General features: G+C 38.2%; 1 protein-coding gene across 3 annotated transcripts; it reads left to right on the forward strand.

Annotated features, from left to right (window-relative positions):
* The first annotated feature begins 1026 nt into the window (after window positions 1-1026).
* LOC148019999 (pre-mRNA-splicing factor ATP-dependent RNA helicase DEAH1-like) lies at window positions 1027-6454 on the forward strand. Of its 3 annotated transcripts, none has more exons than XM_087700245.1 (3): window positions 1027-4337; window positions 4535-4838; window positions 5754-6454. In XM_087700245.1, exon 1 carries the CDS (start codon window positions 1467-1469, stop codon window positions 4230-4232), a length of 2766 nt encoding a protein of 921 aa, XP_087556371.1. In that variant the 5' UTR covers window positions 1027-1466; the 3' UTR covers window positions 4233-4337; window positions 4535-4838; window positions 5754-6454. The 3 variants fall into 3 exon arrangements, with proteins under 3 accessions (XP_087556371.1, XP_087556370.1, XP_087556369.1); XM_087700244.1 differs by lacking the exon at window positions 5754-6454 and adding an exon at window positions 4953-5642; XM_087700243.1 differs by lacking the exon at window positions 5754-6454 and having other exon boundaries at window positions 4535-5641.
* Window positions 6455-20726: the final 14272 nt, after the last annotated feature.

Below are 20726 nucleotides of genomic sequence, written 5' to 3' on the forward strand. Positions count from 1 at the left end.
TGAGCTACTGCACTATAGATTTAATATCTCACTCAACCAATTGGTAGAAGTCACGAAAAAAAGAAGGCAAGGACACACTAGAAGATTACATAAGAAAAAACCAGTACAATCATAGTCATGACAATCTTGCAATAACGATTGAGAATGTCACATACCTACTGAGCAGAGAGGTCTACATCCAAAAACACCGTTCCAATTCCAATCCATTTAGCAACATAACCTACGTAACATGCAAGTTCTCAAACACGACTTCTTGTCAAACATTTAAAAAATAACAATTCGTAGAAATGCAAATAGAAGCACACCAAGAAGAAACCAAACTTTTGCCAGTGCCAAACTTGCAGCCTCAACCACTGCAAGTCTAGCAACCAACTCAAGTACTTCCATATCATTTGGCAACGTCTGTAACCAAGACCCATGGGCCAGTCTAGAAACGCCAATGTAGAGACACAGAAGCAAGTACTTCATCTACAACATAAGATGTGTGAAAAATGGTTAGTAGTATGTAGGACGGACGAAGGACATCAAGAAAAGAATCCAATAACACCAAATAAATCCCATCAAGAAAATAAATAAATACATAGAAACATTTTAGCCATTGAAGGATAATTTCAAGGTTAACATAGAAGCAATAGTTGATAGCATAGACAAGGCTAGGAATTTTGTGCAAGCCACCATCCGTAAGAAAAATGCAACCGTGACAAGGTACGACAAGCTATATGGACACCCAACAAGATGTAAAAAGTATCATTTTTTGAAGAGAAAAAATTTTATTTAACATACCAAAAGAAATGTGAATGTTCAAAATCATGATCAAGGACTTGAACTACATATGTATACATATTTCCTTTCGACATTCTTCGTGTATTTAAACAACACAAAAACTTATTTACAAACGTATTTTGCTGCAAAATACGTCAAATATAAAACTTCTCACTCCTTTACTGAGCTGCGAGTGCCAACCTAGTTACAAAAGTAATCTCTTGCTAGTTTAGATTTCCTTTCAATTAAGGATAGACTAGGCCCAAAATCCGACTAGTTTGGATTTCACTTTAATTAATCTCCTTTTACAGTCTGTCTCGCCACAGAGAAGAAGGCCATGGCGGAGGACAAGATCGTCCGCGACTGGATTTCCGACAACCTGCACGCGCTCGTAGGATACTCTGTGCCCGCCCTAATCTCTTTTGTATCCGGACTCGCCAAGAAGGCCTCCTCTTCTCAGGAATTGGCTTCGCAGCTCGTCGAGAGTGGCCTCCCATCATCAGGCCAGACCCACAGCTTTGCACAGGAGCTCTTCGGCAAGTTTCCCCGGAGATCCGGCGGCCTTAACAGCTACAAGCAGACTGAGCGTGCCGCTATCGCAATTGCTTGAAGATGAGGATGATGAGCAGCAGCCCTTGGCCGTTGAAGCTGCAGCTCCGCAAAAGGCATACAGGAAATCTGAGAAGCGTATCCGAAAGCGCACGATGGAGGTTGCCAGTGACGATGAAGAGGATGGCCTTAGATCTGCGAAAGAGAGAAGAATTCAGAATGGTAACGTTGATGATGATGACACCGACGATGAGGAGCTGGCAAAGGAGCGTGAAATGGAACAAGACCAGAGAGAGAGGGAGGAGCTTGAGAGGAGACTTCGTGAGAAAGATGAAGCAGCGACTAAACGGCTCATGGAGCCAAAGCTTAGCCTGAGACAGGAAGAGGAGGCGAAAAGGCGTGCAGAAGCAGAGGAGAGAAGTGAGTTATTACCCTCGTTAAGGGAAGTTAGTAGGCAAGTTTATCTGAAGATGAGAGAACAGAAAAAGCTGGATGAGCTTAGGGATGCAATTGAGGATGATCAGTACTTGTTTGAAGGCGTGGAACTAACAGCCAAAGAAAAGGAAGAAATGCGTTACAAGAAAACAGTCTATGAACTTGCTAAACAGAGAGCTAAAGATGTTGACAATATCATGGAATATCGGATGCCAGAAGCTTATGATAAGGAGGGTGGTGTAAAGCAAGACCGCCGGTTTGCAGTTGCTTTGGAGCGGTACAAGGATCCTGATGGTGAAGAAGAAAAGGCTAACCCTTTTGCTGAACAGGAAGCATGGGAAGAGTACCAAATAGGAAAAGCAACACTCAAATTTGGTGCAAGCAACAAAAAACCTCAAGAGAGTAAGTATGACTATGTGTTTGAGGATCAGATAGAATTTATCACAGCTGATTTGCTAGAGGGGCAGAATGATCAAGATTCAGAAGTGCAAGTGAAAGAGAAAAAACTGTCAGCTGCCAAATCAGCTCTACTACAGCTGCAGGAAGAAAGAAAAACTTTGCCTATCTATCCTTATCGAGATGAGCTATTGAAGGCTGTGGAAGATCATCAGGTCCTTGTCATTGTTGGAGAAACAGGTTCAGGAAAAACAACTCAAATTCCACAGTATCTTCACGAGGCAGGTTACACAAAGAAAGGCAAGATAGGCTGTACGCAGCCCAGAAGAGTTGCTGCTATGAGTGTCGCAGCTCGGGTTGCACAAGAAATGGGAGTCAAGCTTGGCCATGAAGTGGGATACTCTATTCGGTTTGAGGATTGCACTTCAGACAAGACAATCTTGAAGTATATGACGGATGGAATGCTTCTTCGAGAATTTTTAAGTGAACCAGACTTGGCTAGCTACAGCGTTATGATGGTAGATGAAGCACATGAGCGAACCCTTTCTACTGATGTCTTGTTTGGCCTGGTTAAAGATATCACTCGCTTCCGACCTGATATCAAGCTTCTTATATCAAGTGCTACCCTAGATGCGAACAAGTTTTCCGATTACTTTGATAGTGCTCCAATATTTCGAATTCCAGGTCGGAGGTTTCCTGTTGATATCTTGTACACAAAAGCTCCTGAAGCTGACTATCTGGAAGCAGCAGTGGTCACTGTGCTACAAATTCATGTCACACAATCGTCAGGAGATGTTCTAGTTTTTTTCACAGGTCAAGAAGAGATAGAAGCTGCAGAGGAGATTTTGAAGACTCGCACAAGGGGACTGGGCACCAAAATTGCAGAGATGATCATTTGTCCAATTTATGCTAATTTACCTTCAGACTTGCAAGCCAAGATATTCGAAGAGACACCTGAAGGAGCTAGGAAAGTTGTGCTTGCTACAAACATTGCTGAAACTTCCCTCACTATTGATGGTATTAAGTATGTCATAGATCCAGGATTTTGTAAGCAGAAGTCATACAATCCACGCACAGGGATGGAGTCACTTATTGTAACCCCCATCTCAAAAGCTGCAGCTCAACAGAGAGCTGGTAGAGCAGGAAGAACGTCACCTGGGAAATGCTTCCGTTTGTACACTGCATGGTCACATCAGCATGAGATGGAGGATAACACCGTTCCAGAAATCCAAAGGACTAATCTTGGGAATGTTGTTCTGATGCTGAAAAGCTTGGGCATTCATGACCTTATAAATTTCGATTTTCTGGATCCACCTCCTTCAGAAACATTGCTTAGAGCTCTTGAACAGCTCTATGCCTTAGGTGCATTAAATGACCGTGGTGAGTTGACCAAATTGGGTCGGCGCATGGCTGAGTTTCCCTTGGATCCAATGCTTTCAAAGATGATTGTGGCATCTGATAAGTTTCAATGTTCAGAGGAGATAATCACAATTTCAGCAATGTTATCTGTTGGAAATTCCATTTTTTACCGCCCAAAGGATAAGCAAGTGCATGCAGATAATGCAAAGATGAACTTTCATACTGGTAATGTTGGCGATCAAATAGCTTTGCTCAAGGTGTACGATACATGGAAGGAGACTAATTATTCTACCCAATGGTGCTATGAAAACTATATACAGGTTAGGAGCATGAAAAGAGCTCGTGATATCAGAGATCAGCTGGAAGGACTGCTGGAGCGTGTTGAAATTGAGCCTACCAGTAATCCCAACAACATTGATGCAATAAAGAAGGCCATAACTTCAGGGTTCTTTTATCACACAGCAAAACGTCAGGAGAAAGGTGCATATCGCACTGTGAAAAATCCTCAGACGGTCCATATTCACCCAAGTTCAGGACTTGCAGAGGTCTCACCTCGTTGGGTTGTGTATTTTGAACTGGTTCACACAACAAAAGAGTATATGCGGCAGGTTATTGAGATTAAACCAGACTGGCTGGTGGAGATAGCCCCACATTATTACAAAAAGAAAGATGTGGAGGATACTGGCTCTCAGAAAATGCCAAAGGGGAAAGGCAGGTCTAGTATCAACTGAACCAACCACTTGCACACGCTAATGTTGCAGTTCAACTGGGCTGTCAATTCCGTGGGCCTATAAAGGGGCTCAAAGAAGTCATTCAAATTTGAAATAGTGCCAAGGGTAAGAAGACAAGATTATCCAAAAAGTCACTTTTAATGCATAGAAACAAATCTATCTGATCGATTTTATGCTGTTGAAGTATGCGAGGGAGTTAGCTATTTTTTCCCTGTAGTTTTTTGGCACGTGTATGGATTGTTCCTGGCACTGCGGTTTCATCTTGTTTCATTCTAAAGCTTGTTCTTTTTCTTTTTCCACAGGCCCTTGGTGCTGGGAGCTGCCCATGTGATTCTTAATAGAAGTTTTAAGATTCCACACCATGGACACCTTTTGAGGATGTTGCCGGAAGTGGTTGAGAGAACTCACTTGGGCTCTGTGGAATGGGATTGCACCATTTATTGAGAAGTCACAGTAACATGGGATCACAATTTTCTAGCTTTGCATCCCAATCCTGTCCCCATGTTAGGGTCCCGTCTCATTCATGGTGATGGGACAGCAATTCCTGTCGGTGTCTCTGTTCTCATGCCCATCCTGAAAAACCCAGTCCATGCCACTATGCTACAAGTAAGGATCTTGGTTGTTTTGGTGAGATTTCATTGTGGCATCCTTGTGTAGCCATTTAAAAATATTTTACGATACCATGATAATGTAAAGTAGCTGCTAACAGTCAAACTGCAGGGCTGTGATTTGAAGGAGAGATGTTGTACACGTGATGAACCCTCTCTGATGCAGTTTTTTAAATCTCCATGTCACTACCCATTTCAAAGTGGCATACTCAACTGTTTGAAAGTGATCTTGGCTATCTTTTGTTGCAAAACAAAATGCAAGACTGAGTTAGATTGATCTAGTAAAATTTGCAGATGTTTCTACTGAAGGGTGCAGCATAGAGTGTATAATATCTGTAAGCTTATTGAGTCTCAGCCCTAAAATTTGGGAGCTGTGCTAGCTTCAAAAGGCTTACAGAACTATTTTTGTTTTTCTTTCAAGTTTTGATGGCATGGAAGGATGTACAATTTAGAAAACTAAACTGGTCCTGTAACTTCTCCATGTTCCTATAGATTTCTTTAATTCCTAAACAGGCGTCAATACAACATGATGTATGGTGTAAGATGATCAGTCATAGGCAAGCTTTACTTCTGAATAAATATGTGCATATTATCCTGTATCAAAAGTCTTTTGGTCCAATGAGTCTATGTATGTATGCTTCGTTCTACCATTTGATATTGATAACAGGCAATGGACTCTAGGTGCAGCACTTATTTAAGCAAACATTGGTGAGAGCAGCATTCTTAAAGCTACAGGTGTTTTACTTTCTGGGTGCACTCTGACTGTGTCACAAATGCATAATTGATGGTTAACCCATGTTCTATTCTTCCAGTCCTGCTAGTGGGATTTAGCATGTAGCTCTTCAGTGCTTGTTAAGGCAGCAACAATTGAGGATCATCTTTAATAACATTTTTGTCTGTATGATGTATACAGCTTTTGGGCTATAAGAAGAGGCTGCAAGAAGTACATGTCTTGGTCAAATGGATGGATTTGGTCACAGGCCAGCCTGTAGCAGGTCATACCTGGAAATTGATGCAAACAAATGCAATTGGCCTGTAGAAGGTTTGGGAAGTTGCCCAAAGGATTTGCCATCTCCTTCAAGTCCTACAGAGTCTGCAACATTCCAAAGTAGCCCAAGCTTTTGTGAAGAACGCTTAGCAAGCCTAGTGAGCTTGTAGAGCCTGCCCTCTTGAGTACCAGTCCAAAGCATAACACGGAGGTATCTCAACAATAACCACATCTTGGGTTAAAACCTCACTAGAGTCCCTAGCAATTCTAACCATGAACAAACAATAGATTAAATCCCTGATCAGGAACATAAAAGACTTCAGCAAAAGAGTCCTAGTGATACAATAGATGGGGAATTGCCCTTGCTCCTTGAATTGGCAAGGATGAAGTGTCACCAATGGCAGCTATACCCCCTTTAGAATGGAGGCCCTGCAACCAATCATGATGATAAGTTATACATTGTGAAGCACAATTGGTCATAGCTTCTCCAATGTGAAAGAAGCATGGTGTCATTGACCTCAAACAAATGGATGAACATGGACTTGGTGGTAGTGGCTAGTGTAGCCTTCAAGGCCTAAGCACCATACTTGGTGCTTGACTTAAGATGTGAGACAAATGATAAAATCAATGTCATATCTTCAAATGAAACCCTCCAGTTGAATGTAAGCTTGTATTGCAACTCCATCTTGTTGATGTGGTCCTTCATGGAAGGAGGGTCAACAATTGATAACATTATGAGCTTCTTTTTTGTGATAGAGCAGTCTTCTTCAGCTAGTAGAGGTGAGAGTTTTGTAAAAACCGCCAATGTGGTCCAAAGTCGATGAATATGAACAAGGATAGAATCCTCCAAACTCATGGAAATAAAAGATTGGGCTTGAGACTTGAGCCAATCCCAAAGAGTAGCTTGATCAACAATGGAACCAATATGGGGATCCTCCACTTGACGATGTATTAGGGTGGTAACAAAGGTGCATAGATTGAAGATATCTAATATACACACCACTTTGTAGGACCAAATGGAAGTAGTTGGTGCCATGGAGTTGATCCTCCTTGGATAGTGATGGAAGAACAAACATTGAAATAGATGGTGCTAGAATGGCTATATGAGGCTTTATTGAAAGTGCCCTGTTAGAAGCATATAAAGTAGGGAAATGAGACCGCTCCAAGCTGCAAATCGATGCAATCTTTGAGCTTGAGGAAGGAGAGTACACATGGGAGTGAAAGAACTAGGAGTTTGAAATCACACCCAAGAGGAGTGTTCCTAGTTTAAGGCATACAGTTGGCAATTGTATAATAGGTTTAGATCGTGAATTTTGGTCTATTTCCACTCAGGCTTAGCCAAAAGATCACTTAGGGGTTTTAGATTGGCAGCCATGTTGCCCTTCAGTTTATTGGTCAGGTACTCTATGATTTCCTGAAGCTCGAGCTTGTTGGTGGGGATATGGAACGAGACCGGTTTCCTTGGGTTACGTGAGCTTCCTACCATCATGCAGAATGGTACGATGGGCTCCCTTGCTGGCATGCTTGGAGATTTAGTAGCTTGCCTATATAGCTCTTTCTCATCTAAGAACGGTAGGTCAATGGTTACCAAGACGTGCATCCAATCCCGCTTGTCCTCAGGGCAAGGGATGTACTTGGTCAATGACCCATAGGGTTTGCTTTGCATGGTTGATGATTTTGATTGCTACACAAGTTTATTAGGTGCTTCAAAACCTTCTACCTTAAAGTATTACATAGAATTGTATGTGTACTAGGAGAGCACACATGCCTTAACATGTTGAGTTGAGGAATTAAGAAAAGTATTGATTTATGTAAAGAGTGATCTATGAATATTTAAGTCTTAAGAAACTAGGTCTAAATGATCATTTACCCTTGAATAATATGCTTTTGCAAAGAATCATGATAAGGGATTAGGTTTATTGGAACTAAGACTAGAGCAAGTCGATAAGTCTCCTTGATCTCATGTCTTGAGACACTTACAACCTTTGAGACTGTGAAATGGACATCAAAGTGAGATTCAAGAGCCCTTAAATCTTAAGAATGTCCTCAAGTTTGCTTCTTTAGGAGGACCTCTATTGAAACTCATACCTAGGGTAGAAATGCTTTTAAGTTTCCAAAAGGATCCATATTGTTGATTGATACTTAAACCCCTTTAGGTATGCTTGTTGTAAAATTGACAAAGTTATGATAGATTACCATAATGTGGATTGGTTGCCTACAAAGGACTAGTCTTGTCCTTGACTTGATTGATTGTTGCGACTTAGATGAAAGTTAAAGGACAATTTTTCTACATATACTCTTTAAGTGTAGAGTTTCTCTAAGTTATACTTTTAGGTATTTATGGTACATGAAGAGGCTTGAAATGCATTACTTTGACTTGCAATGTAAGTTTAAACGAGATTGCTATATATACCATTTTTCAAGTAGTTGCACTCTTTAGAGGATTATGTTGACAAGTTTATTGACCCTGGTGGGATATCCAAGGGTGTTGTTTGAATTCTATTCCATTTTGAAGAGATGCTATTCTTATCATAAGAAAAGATTGCTTTTCTTAGTCCAAGGATAGGTTGTTTGCCTTGTCTTTGTTTGAACCTTGAGAATCCCTAAGAGGGAGAGTTATACTCATTCTGAGGGTTTGTCAAACAAGGGTTTAATGCATGGAGGATCATCTCCTTGATTGCACCATGAAAAAATATGCTAATAAAAGCAAGAGATCCAAATGGGTACTACTTGATACTTGGCCAAAGGTTGAGTAGTGTGAAGGCCACTATGGAACATTGGTTTACTCCTACGACATCATGTGAGTCAAGGAGGATCTGGATGCCCCATGCTAGTCCTAGGATGACTTGGGCACGTCTATCCAGGTGCTTTAGATATGGGTCTCAATGTAAGGGGCAAAATGTTAGATTGGCATTGCACTGTGGAAAATATGTGATAAATACATTATTTCTATTGTTTTCTAAAGATTGTTTAATCTTATCTTTGTATTTGTGTCCGAATTACGTGAATAAACCTTGTATTAATAGGCTAATTAAAGTTATCTTTACATGTCAAATTAATTGTGTTAGGTAATTAGATAATTAAGCTACTCTCATAAAAGGGAAGTGGGAGGATGGATAATTGATGGATCTATCCAATGGTGGTCATGTGGTCTCGGTGAATCAAAAGTTTTTCTTTAAAAGCATTAGATTGAGCATGTTTTAGGAAAGAGCTCATAAGAAATATTATAGAGATTGATCTCATGTTGTTTTAAGGGGCTAGAGTGAGACTTTACCTTATGGGTAGAGGGGTTGATATGCTAGATTCCTCTTGTTTCTTACCCTCTTTAAACTAAGTGTAACACATCTATTTTGTTTTGAGTTGATTTGCACAAGCAACTACTGGACAACCAATGCTAGATAAACTGTTAGGTGACCTTAGTGTTATCTAGGGACCTTGTTTCAAGTTTACCCTTGTGGGTATGGAACAGAGTTTCCCCTACGAGGTAGATTCAAAGGAGCCTAGATAACAATATTTGCAATATTCCAAGGGAGTTCTGGACAAGGTTGCCTAGGACTATCTCTTGATGGGCTATCCAAATTGTGCTATCAAGGGTTTGTTTGATAGGCACACCCAAGGTGAGGAACTAGGCAATGAGAACCTCTTGCCACTCTTCTTTCTCCCTATCCATCCCTTCATAGTGAGGGATGAGGAAGAGGGTGCATGTGTGAGGTTGAGTTGAGAGAGAAAGTATGCGATGGATTGTGAAGCTCTTCTTGCTCCACTTCTCCACTTTTACTATATCTTCTTTTCTCCATGTTGTGTTCAAAGGTTGAAGTAGGTATATGGCTTAAACCAAGTGGCATCTCATGGATTGTGGAGCAAGCAATAAGCCTTGGATAATAACTATAAAAAAGAGGGGAGTTCTCATTCACTACAACTCGATTATTGTTTTGTACATGGGAATGGTAGATTGTATTCACTACAACTCTATTATCGATCTACATAAATCATTTTATACATAGGAATGGTACATCATAGATTGGTTTGAGAGGAACATGTGAGACAGCTATGTGAGAGGTGATCAATGACATTGTGAGTTGAAGGTCTTGAAATAACAAGTTTGTCATAAGTCCCGACATTGAGCTTGTATAGAGCAACATTTTGGTTCCGTTGCTAGGACCACAGTTCAGTTCGATCACAAGGTCACTTATGCTCTTATTATATAAGGAAATGGGAGATTGCCTAGCAAACTTACTCTAAAACGCATACAACTAAATAGGGAGATATTTTCTTGGGTTAAAAAATAATATTTTTGTTGGTTGCAAATCTATTGATGAGTTAGAATCAATTAATATAAAATTACGAGAAAAAAAGTGCACAAGCATGCTTGTGAGCAAGAGCATTGCCTTTGCAAGGTTTTATTTGGTTTGAAAATACTAATTGGGCAACATGCATGAGCTTATTTTGTAAGGAAAACATGAGTTGCTGCGTTATTTCCATCTATTTTTGAGCTTCTTCTCTCTCTCAATACACATCATATTAAGCTACTTGATAAGCTTGACTTGGATGACCTTTTTGGAGCTCCCAAGAGAACAACAAGAACACGAGGAAAGAACTACAAGAAAATCTATCATGTGTTAACAACAAGCATGTTTTTCATCTTCTATGAAATCACACTAATAAAACTAACACCAAGGAAAAAGAACTTCACACATCATAGATCGTATCTCTGATGGTAGCAAACTTAATAAAGCACATCATATACTTCATAGCAGCAAACCATAAAGAAGAACATATATTTAAACTTTATTAATGCAACCAATCATACAGTATTCATATAAAAACTTCCATTAAGAATCCATATCCTTCTCTCATAGTCTCACAATATCTCTCATATATAATGTTTTGTACCAAAATTTAGTGCTCTCTCTTTCTCTCTCTCTCTCTCTCTCATTCAATGACACTATGGAGTATAATAGGATAACAATCCATAATCCTCATTTGGTCATGGAGATACCCTCTAAGAGATATGGCTGATCCAAAAGCTATCTTGGGTATGTATTCTCCTCCTTCCAAGGTAGAAGACTTCCCTTAGCTAAGAACCCGTCAAACATGACACATACAAAAGCATACAAAGGGTTACAAAAAGACATAGAAAACTCATAGAAGCTATCAAATCCCAAACAGAAACCAATAAAACCTCATAGGTCAAACCAAACCCACTCCAACCTATCAAAAACCATCTCATACATCTTGAATTATACCTTCAATCACTTATTCACAACTACAATCTCTCAACATAACCAAAACATAGACCTATAGATACTAACAAAGCACATCAGAAACAAAAAGCCACTCAATAGAACCTATCAAAACTCTTCAAAACAAAGCAAGACTTCAATGAGCTTTCCAAACATACTCAACCTAGCCTATTGACACACTCTAAAAAACTCTCAAAACTAGCCAAATATATCTAACAATGCATTAAACCATCCATTCAGCTCCAAAAAACCAACAAAAAAGAGTTGAAAATCAAGTGATTTCAGCACACACCATATCCCATGCTAAGGTTGGGGAGGGTCCTCATGACCTTGGAAAGAACAAAATACACAACTTTGATAGCTAGTCATCATATCTTCATGCTTCACTCCATCAACATCCTCAAACACAAACACGAACCCAACATATCTTCATAAAGAACTTGGGTCTTAAAAGAAGAACCAAAGGAAAACAAAAAACTCTATAAATTACTGTCATCCATTTATATATAGATAATAAACAAAAAACATTTATAGACCCAAGTTTTATGATTGATGCTCATCCATAAAAGATTTTTGAGAGTTTCACAAAACTTGCAAACAAAACATCTTTTTCAAAAGAACAATGTAACAAGATGGAAAAGATTTTGGCATGTAAATAGGGAATATCAAGCTATGGAGGATCAACATCAATGTTTGGATTTAAGTAGAACTTTGGCACTGTCTTTGAATCATTATGCAAATATCTATGCATAAAATATAGATATCAAGTAAAATGCATTGCAAACGAATGGATTGATCCGTAGATTGACAATAGATATTGGAAAATTGGACAAAATTGTGAAAACCTTTTGTTGATGCATCCCAATCTCATGGAATAATAGGCCAATTCATCGAACATGCTAAAGAGTCTTGTGATCTCCATTGTCAATGTTGAGTCACTCGAGAATTAAACCCATCGTATGCACTAATGAATTGAGGAGAATCAGAACAAGGTTAATGGATGAAGAGGGGGATTATTAAAATCATAAAATAAAGAAAGTGATAAGGTTAAAAAATTTAGGCAGGTGAATAGATTCTGATAGAAATGGTAAACAACAATATTAGGAAAATGAGTAAAAATGGGAATCATGGGTTTTAAAGAAGGTCGAAACAAAAGAGAGGTAATGTGTTGAGGTTAAGTTTTCATCATGGAAAGGTAGGATTCATATCTATGAGCAAATTGCTGATAATACATAAGTGAAGGAATGGACCTATGGTAGAATGATGGGAATAAGCCTAAAAAAAGATGCAATCAAATGGAGGATTTTGAGAAATGTAGAACAAAAGATCTTGCCTTAGTTGGGTATGATTCTTGACTCAAGTAGGAGCCTTCAATTGTCCTTGATTAAGGACAACAAAGTTCACTTGAGAATGCTAAGATTTTGTAGGATAACTTTCCACCTTAGAGGAGTAACCTTGAAAAAGCTCATCAATATGCAACTCTAAAGAATGAACATACAATGCAACTTGGAGGACCACATCCCCAACATATCAAGACAAGTCCTCATCATTAGGAATAAGTAAATCTCCTTGAATATACATATAGGACATTTACATTGTATCATGTGTGAGTAAATCCTCAAAAGACCATGCGAACCACCTCAATAAGAAGAAAAAAAAACAATTGTTGATAACTTAATGTAAAAAGTGAACGGTTGCTAGTAATAATGGACAGAAAAATGAATGATAATGAGAGATAGACTCCATATATTTCTCAAAAGTGGTCCATAGGAGTTTCATCCGTGATTATAATATTTCAACTTTAGCTTGAAAAAGTGGGAACTTAAAGAAGCATTGCGTTGAATGATAGCCAAATGCGTGGAAGAAAGTGAAGGTACAGCTAGAATACTAGGACTTGGGAAAATTACAGCAAGATTGTGCTAACTGCTTCTGTAACTCCTTAATCTTCTAAGCTTGGCTCTGCAATAGTAGCACTAGCTAATTGCGATTTAGTCTTTAACTAGCCATGTGATTTTTAAGGTCCTGAACCTCTTGGATAAGAGTATCTCACTCAATAGTTTACTAAAGTTAATGGTGTCTTGACTTTAGCTAATTGGGCCTACAAAGAAGCTATCACATGTTTATTGGCATCCAATGACTTGGTTGACTCCTCCGTTTGTCTAGTATCAATCAATGTTTCTTGTTTAGAACTTAGCTGAGCTAGGGTATTATTAAGTTCTTTCTTGGAATGCTACATATCATCATGAAGTGATGAATAGAGCTATTGAATATAGCTAATGAATAGAGCAACTAAGTTGACTCTTCCATTCGTCTAGTATCAATCGATGTTTCCTACATAGAACTTAGCTAAGCTAGGGCCGTATTAAGTTCATCCTTGCAATGCTACATATCATCATGAAGTGACGAATAAAGCTTTTGAATACATGCTATTATTGCTAACTCGAAAAATCTTTCAATATCCTTACACATAAATGGAATAGCATCGCCTATCATAAGCAGGTGGAGGAAAGAAGGAGTTACTCAATTTTACCCTCTCTACGTGCCAAAAATAGATCTAGACATGTTAAGAATGTAGGAAGCAAAATTCTTGATGTGGCATGAATAGTATTGAAGGGACTAGAAATGGTACTATATCAACAATATGCTTCAAGCGTTTTATGTGTAGGATCACCATGGTGGGGGGGAATTTGAATCAACATCCACCAGCATGGGTGTAGCAAGAGCAGAAGGAATTGAAGGATCGGGAGATTTGAAGACATAGAATGTTTCAGGAAAGCATATAAATAAGATCCATAAGTAACATTGATGGCATTACCTCTAGTCACTTTGAGGAAGTGTTGGTCCATTTTAGCACAAAGGTAATCACTCTAGTTTGAAGCACTATGTGGGAAGCAATAACAACTCCTTGGATAGATAGTTAGTAGGAGTTTTGGCTGGCATAAATCTATCTTGGAGGAATCGGCAAAGCTACTTCCATAAGGGATCAAAGATAATAGAGATAGACACGTGTTGAGAATCCAATTGGGAACCAAGGGCTCACAAGTTTGTTTCTATTGCATCTTGAGGAGGGCATTAGAAGATAATAATTAATGAGCTATTAGAAAAGCCATGGCTCTATAAAAAAGGGACAAAGCCTTTCCCAAACCTATAAATTTCAATATAATGATAGTATCATAGATGAGGCCTACATGTTTGTTGTAGGAGGATAAAAAGACATCTTAGAGAGCTGGATCTTTTGGAATAAGCAATAATGGCTTGGCCACAAAATCATACAAGCCATCCTTATGGATAAGCTCTAATTGTAGGAGCAATGAGCAGTCCCTAGATACCAAGCGAACATATATAATGGGCTAGGGAGCCATTCAAATACACCACAAATGCACACACCAAGACACACAAATGAATGCTTGTAAAATGAAAGACAAATCACTGATCAGATCTCCATAAAGGACAAACCGTAGATGACATGGCAAACACAATCTATGGAAAGAAAACATATATGACCTACGCACTCACACAACTGATAGCTTGGTGACGTGCATACAATTAGGCATGCAATACCTCGTCATCAAGCATGCAAAAGAAATAAAAGAAGCACATCACATCCCTAACAAGATAGATGTGATTGCCAAACAAAAATGATAGACTAGAAGAACAAGATACAAGCTAACTGGATATACAATTGAGCTGCTAAAAAGATGGATAAGAATGGTATAGCGACCCACTAAACAACAACGTACCCACAATCCTTGTATTGTCTTCATTAATTAAATGTTGGTAGTGCAATATGAATGGATCAAAATTTAGTGAAGGGTTCACTCTAAGAAAAATTATTACTAATGGGTGAAAATTTTATTAGGTGGTTAACCTTAAGAAAGAAAATAGTGGTTCCTTGTTATTATCCTAAGTGCATTATTCGAATCACATAGTGCATTAACACTCCCAGATGTCAGAACTGACACAAGGGATCTCTAAATGCAAATTTCTTAATTAAAATCTAAAGTGTATTGAGTGCTTTGTTGTGCATGCATTGGGGCTATTTTTACAAATGATTTTACTAATCACTATTGGATGCATATGCATGTGGAAAAAGTGACAATGTGTTCATATTGATAATTATATCAAGGGTTTTTGTGAGAGGAAAAATACAAAGAAGAACTTGGTGATGTGTGGTGATGCACTTGTAAAATAGTGAATGGCACAAGAATGAAGAAGATCTCAAGTGTGAGGCCCTAGTGTCACAAAAAATAGGCAAAGGATCTACTCAACCCATTGCAATAAAACCACAAAAATTTCAATTAACCCAAAAGAAACACACACACACACACACACACACACACACACACACACACACACACACACACACACACACACACACACACACACACACACACACACACACACACACACACACACACACACACACACACACACACACACACACACACACACACACACACACACACACACACACACACACACACACACACACACACACACACACACACACACACACACACACACACACACACACACACGTGCGCGCACACATACACTTTATAGGTGGGATTTTGTAGTATTTTTATGTGCGATGTATTTAAAGTGTAAATGATTGTTATGTGTATGGCATGTGCTATTGGGTTGTATGTTTTTCCCTTGTTTTTTTAAAAACTTTATTTGTTGAACATTTTTATGTTTGTTTCTAATTTTTTTGTTTTAAATTATTTTTTAAAAACAATTTTTACTACAAGTATGCTTTTGGTTGTTTGTTTGTTTTGGTTGTTTTGTTTAATTTTATTTGTGTAATTATTATTATTATTATTATTATTGTGTCTTTTAAATTTAAATTTAGGGTTGAAAAAGAGAAAATTTTATTGTCTTTTTTCTTAGTGTGCCTTGTTTTTAGTTTGATTTTTTGTGTGCATTTTAAACCTTTTTTGGTTGTTTTGTTATTTCATTTTTTCGTTTTAAATTGTGTTTGTATGAATATTGAGGGAAATGTCTTGGATTTTTAGTTTATCTTTCAATATTTATGTTAGTGACTAATTGAAAAACTTATATTTGAGGTATGTGTGTGTGTTTTCTTTTTTGTGGGTTTATAAAAAGAAATTATTTTTCACACATGCTATCAAATGGCAACATGTGAATATATTGCAAAAAAAGCCATCTACTAAGCTCCAAGTGCATGAACACCCACTTTGTAGTATAGTTAAGTCCACACGCATGTCTCGCGCATGAACAACAACTTAAAACCATAGGGATGAACATCAATTTAAATCCACATAAGAACGATGGCTAGAACACAAGGGCAAGCAACAACATGAACTTGCACAGGTGAACAATGGTGTAGAGACCATGCAAAAATAAGGGAAAAAACCCCATAGGTGAATGGCCATGGCAGATATAGGAGGTAGGGAGGTCACAACATCAATGGAAAGGGGGGGCTATGTGGAAAACGTTTTTTCTTTTGTGGTGGTATAGGTTTTGGGTTTTGGGGGGGAGGGGGGAAGAGGGGCCTATAGAGGGGGACGGGGCTTATGGTGGGTGGCGGGGGGGGGGGGGGGGGGGAAGGGGGTGGGTTTGGATTTCAAGGTGTGTTGGGGAAAGGGGAGTCTTACAAGGGGGATACGAGAGGGTTTGTTTTTGCTAGCATGTGTTTTGTTGGGAGGGGCTAGGGTAATTGTGATAAGGGGGGTTGGGTAAGAACCGGGGGTTGCTCCCCTCCTTTTAACTACCACAAGTAACAAAACCTCTCCTCCTCTCTCTCTCTCTCTCTCTCTCTCTCTCTCTCTCTCTCTCTCTCAAATCTTGGGGACTCACGACATGCATCTCCCTCTCCTCCTCCCCCTCAATAAAACCCCATCTCTCTCTTTCTCTTTTTCACCCCTAACTCTCATTTATCACACACACACACACACACACACACACACACACACACACACACACACACACACACACACACACACACACACACACACACACACACACACACACACACACACACACACACACACACACACACACACACACACACACACACACACACACACACACACACACACACACACACACACAACTTCTTTACATTAATACATTAGGCTTATGTGATTATTTTTTATAATATTATCACAATGTTATTGGCTCAAATTTGCATAAACAATCAATATCACACTCACATATACATTCATGTCCCCCCTTGTCAATTGTTTGCATGTATGTAACAATTACATCGTGATGTATAAGTACTTCAATTGTGCATACATGAGCCAAGCCACATACACATACACTTACACATTCCTTTCTCTCTCTCTTGCCCTCTTTCTTCTTCTTCTTCTTCTTTTCTCGCTCTCTCTCATATGTTTAGGACCAACCATCAACATGTCACACACACACACACACACACACACACACACACACACACACACACACACACACTATAGTAGTTCTCTCTCCCTAACTTCTTCACATCACTAGATTAAGCTTTTATGCTTATTTTTTATCATATTCTCATGATGTTAGTGGTTCAATTGCACACACAAGCAATATCACACTCACATATACATTCACATCCCCCCTCTCTCCCTTCTTTGTACATATTTTAAATTACATCTTAATGTGTTAATATATCAATTATGCACACATAACGGAAACCACATGCACTTACACATTGCTCACTCTTTTTCTCTTGCTCCCTCTCTTCCTCATCTCATTAGGCTTACATATGGATTGAAGTTATGTATCCATTTATAATAGACCCTTGCAAGCAATTACTTCACAATCTTTGTAAAATGTAGCTTTCTATTGCTTTGTTATTTGAATTTGTTATTCCTTCCAAGAATTCTCCATTTTACACTCCAAACTTCAACAATCAAATATTTTGATACATTGATATATATCACATTATTCTACATGAACTTATTACCAAAAAATATACTAAATCCACAAGTGCATTTGCAAGTTAGTAAACTACTGTGCAGAAGGTAACTGAACATATTTATTGCAAACATTAAATATCAATTTGGCTCCATTGCTAGAGAGCGAAATGGGTATTTTTTAATAAACTCTTGAACTCCCCCATGAAAACATGCTTACTCAATCAAATAGGGAAGCATGTGTTTCGAGAGAAAGGTATCCACGGGATTTCCCTCAAATGTAGGTGGACATATAAAAGGAGTTAGGTGGCATGCATTGCATCTTCTCTATACTATCATCCATAAATAGTGTCGCTTTAGGGCTAAGGTGTAGCCAATCAATATCATCAAAACAATTTTAGAAACTGTGGTTTCACATGACTCCTTCCTAAAAAATGAGTTATAGGACTTGTCTTGCATTTTCCTTGATCATATTGAAACACAAAATTATGGTACTTACATTATTTGCTTTATATAATCACTTCTAATTACTTGGAGTAGCTCATTCTAGTTCTCCTCCTTCATTGAGCTCCAAATGGCAATGTCAAACAATGCATGTATTCCCTCTAGAATCTTGGTGAGGCCCGACTACAAAAATTACCTAATTTTTGTCTACTTCCAAGGCTTGGTCGGTAATGACCCCTTTTGCCTTGGATGCTTGTGTAGAAGCAACCAATTCACAATAAGCTTCTTGGTTGGGGATAACTATAGATGAACATTAGGAAATTATGAGCACATGCTATGAAAAAAAGAGAGCTCTATTAGGATTTTTCACTCTTAAAAAATCTCCCCTCTTCAATAGAGCAATACAAGTATATGAGAAATGTATATTATTGCACACAAGAGTGGTTGAGACACCGTGTAGTGCATCTTAATTGAGAAGATTAGAAAGAGTAAGGTATCCATTTGATAAATTGACTTACAATCAATACATGAAAATACATTATGCATACATCATTTCTTATGCACAACATTCACAGTCAACATGATTTAATGAGGCATTTGAGAGGAAAGACTCGAGAAAGGTGATGGATAAAGAAATGGATGCTTTGGGGAGGAATGAATTGGGATTTGGTTGATCTACTTTATAGGAAGAAGGTCATTAGCTAGAAATGGATATATACCATGAAATGCAAGTCGAATGGCTCACTTGAGAGGTATAAAAGCAAGACTAGTTCCAAAAGGGTATGCTCAAAATTATGGATTAGACTATGAGGAAAAAATCAATCCAATTGCAAAAATGATCACCATTAGATTGGTTATTGCTTTGGATTCTACTTATGGTTGGAACCTATATCAAATGGATATAAATGCTTTCTTGCATGTTATTTTGGAAGAGGAGGTGTACATGGAGTAGCAAGAAGGGCATATATATCCAAAATTTATGCATTATGTATAGAAGTTAAAGAAGGCATTATATTGGTTGAAGCAAGCACCTAGATCTTGATGGTTTTTATATAGGATGAGTTTCCAATAGAGTATGGATGATTACTCTCATTATGTTAGACATTTTGATGTTGGTACGGTGGTTGTGGTCATCTATCTTAATGATCACATCGTAACAAGTGATCCTAAGAAAGAGATTGTGGAAGTAAAGCATGGCTTACACAAGGAATTTCACATTAAGGATCTTGGACTATTAAGATACTTCTTGGATATTGAAGTGATAAAAATACCACATGGATTTTTTTTTTGTGCAAAGTCAATACTCTTTGGATATGATTTTGCATGTAAGCTATTCGATACACCTTTGGATTAAAATGTGAAGGTGGTTGATGATGGATGGTATGTTACATACATTGCTATGTTTAGAAAGATGGTTAGTAGTTTGATCTACTTGACCATAATAAGCCTAGACTTGAGTTATGCAATTAGAATAAATAAGCCAATTTATGCAAAAGCCATACAAATCATAGTTGGCTACAATAGGAAGAGTGCTAAGATATGGGTTATGGCTTGTTCTATGAGAAAGGAATCGAGCCTACCTTGTTTGGATACACAAATATAGACCGGGTAGTAATTATTATGAATAAAATGTCTACTAGTAGGTATGCCTTTTCATTTGTTTTAGCCATGTGAGTTGGAGTAGCAAGAAACAACCTACAATAGCCTTATTAAGGATGGAAGAAGAGTATAGAGGATTAGTATTGGCAACTTGTGAGCAAACATAGCAAAGTCTACTTCTATGTAACACGAGGATCGAGATAGATTGAGGATTTATTATGTATTGTCATAACATTAGTTGCAATACACTTGTTCCAAAGAAGCCCAATCTATCATGCAAGAACAAAACATATTAAAGTGCATTGCCACTTTATCATAGAGAAAGTCATGGATGGAGAGATAGACTTGGTAAATGTCAAAACAAATGATCAAGTAGTAAAGATCTTTACCAAAGCATAGGTAAATATTAGTTTGAGTATTTTGAAAGTGCACTTGGAGTATTAAATTTACAAGATTATTCTAAGCTTGAGAGGGAGTATTAAGGAATATCTCATATGTTACAATCATGTCCTATGTATGCATAAAATAAAGTAAGATTGTGTGTAAAGTGACTTAAAGGTCAAAAGAGTATCTATCTGTCAAGATTGTGGGAGAGAAGGAAGGAGTCTCACTTGAAGCTTTCTTGCTTGCACAATAGGGGAATACACACAAGGGTGGAGGCTGAAAAAACAGTTTTCCTCTTCTTAGTTGTGTAAGCCAAAAGAACTCTAGTACAAAGAAATAGAAGAACCCTATATATG

This window comes from Lygodium microphyllum, chromosome 19, assembly GCF_053477565.2.
Source record: "Lygodium microphyllum isolate KBCC chromosome 19, Lygodium_microphyllum_v1.1.10, whole genome shotgun sequence".
Classification (NCBI taxonomy): Eukaryota; Viridiplantae; Streptophyta; class Polypodiopsida; order Schizaeales; family Lygodiaceae; genus Lygodium; species Lygodium microphyllum.